This window comes from Elephantulus edwardii, unplaced genomic scaffold, assembly GCF_000299155.1.
Source record: "Elephantulus edwardii isolate Elephantulus edwardi_28Jun2011 unplaced genomic scaffold, EleEdw1.0 scaffold00244, whole genome shotgun sequence".
Classification (NCBI taxonomy): domain Eukaryota; kingdom Metazoa; phylum Chordata; class Mammalia; order Macroscelidea; family Macroscelididae; genus Elephantulus; species Elephantulus edwardii.
In genome coordinates, this window is record NW_006399994.1 from 888,513 (window position 1) to 890,272 (window position 1,760).

The following is a 1,760-nucleotide window of genomic DNA, read 5'->3' on the forward strand; positions in this document are numbered from 1 at the left end:
AAAATAAAATAAAAGGCCTATTGACTTGCACTTTGACTATTATAGTATAAAGGTTAGGAACCACAAGATGTAGAAGAGGCTCCACTATGTCATTTATTGTTCTTAAGCCCTGGAGCAAATTCTATCTTCCACTGGGTGGTTTTACAGCTCGGAAGTCCGCATGCAAGGCAGAGGTGAAGTAAGGAACTGTTTATGAGGTTTTCCGTCAATTCCAACAACTAAGAAATAGAAGACTTGGGACCTCGTAAGGCTTTTAGGACCAAATAATAGGCTCTTGTGTCCAGGAGAAAACAAATATACTTACCAGTAATGTTAATGTTCACCCACAGCTCTTCTGGGAGGATCTAAATCAACCATCTAATTCTTGATTGTTTACAAGAGATGTCTTTTTGAAGAATAATTTAAGATCAAGTTATATTGATAGACTTTTTTTATTTCTCCAAATATGAACATTAAAAAAATCCTCAAAACTACATGAGAGATTGATAATACATGAGAAAAGATTAAAGTTGTCAAGAATTTTGTTTTTCTTGAATTCACAATCCACTCCTGAAAGCAGACAAATCTGTCTTGGGGAAAGTGCAACCAGAGCGCTTCTTAGAGGCAAGGTTGATAAAACTTGATCTGAAGTATGATCTCACATACTTTAGGCATATTGTCAGGAAGGGTAAGTTATTGGAAAAAGATATGCTGGGAAAGATAATCAATGACAGAGAAGAAAACTGTTTCTCTTAGGTAGTCAGAATGGCTACATCAGTGGTTTTGAACATGACAAAGTGTGAAGATCAGGCACAATTAATACCGTCTGTTCATAGGTTTACTGTGACTCATAATCAGATCAGCTATTGCTATTTGGAGTTGTAACAACATAAGTTAAAAATTAAGTTTCTTAAATATTCTGGTTGAATTTGATTCAGATGATTTATACCAGACTATGAAACCTAGTGTACTACGGCTGAAAGTTCTTGGTACTTAACAATTTTCTGTGTATTAGTTACCCTTATCTCCTTTCCACAAAGATGTGTTGCGGGGAGTAGGGGGTGGGGAGGTGGTTTATACCTATATACTTGAGAATCTTCTACACTTTTTGCAAACTACGCATGACTCCTGGATGTTCATTTACATTGACTTTTTTTTTAAATTACATGTTCTTAAAATGAATCTGACTGAAATTTTCTCTTTAAAAATAGGGTGATGTTGAAGAAGATGAGACAATTCCTGACAGTGAACAAGATATAAGGCCACGTTTTCATCGATCAAGGACAGTGGCTCAACAGCATGATGAAGATGGAATTGAAGAGGAAGATGATGATGATGATGAAATTGATGATGATGATACCATTTCTGACTGGAATTTAAGTAAGTGAGAGAAGCAAAAATTAGAGTTGCTCACTTAAATAACATCTTCACTGGCATAAATCACATACACAAACACTATAACAATTCTCTTTAACATATTCTCCTAGCCTGAAAAAAGGAAATTTTATGCCTTTGAGCAGTCACTTTATACTTCTCAAACCCTAGGCAAGTTTACTTTCTGTCTCTGTAGAGTTGCCCATTCCAAACTTTCCATATAAATGGAATCCTGCAGCATATGACGCTTTGATTGACTTCTTTAACTTAGAATCAGCTTTTCAGAAACATCTGTTAAACCGTATCTGAACTACCAGAAGTCCAGGCTGGTTTCAGAAGGGGTCGTGGTTCTAGAGATATTGTAGCTGATGTTAGATGGATCTTGGCTGGAAACAGAGAATACCAGA

General features: G+C 36.0%; 1 protein-coding gene across 2 annotated transcripts in view; it reads left to right on the forward strand.

The window, feature by feature from the left end:
• Nucleotides 1-1,760, forward strand: part of TNPO1 (transportin 1) — a 58,891-nt gene that overhangs the window by 29,736 nt on the left and 27,395 nt on the right. For both annotated transcript variants that reach the window (XM_006899027.1, XM_006899028.1), the window contains one exon: nucleotides 1,191-1,359. In XM_006899027.1, coding sequence (XP_006899089.1) covers nucleotides 1,191-1,359 — 169 coding nt within the window. The remainder of the gene's footprint in view (nucleotides 1-1,190; nucleotides 1,360-1,760) is intronic.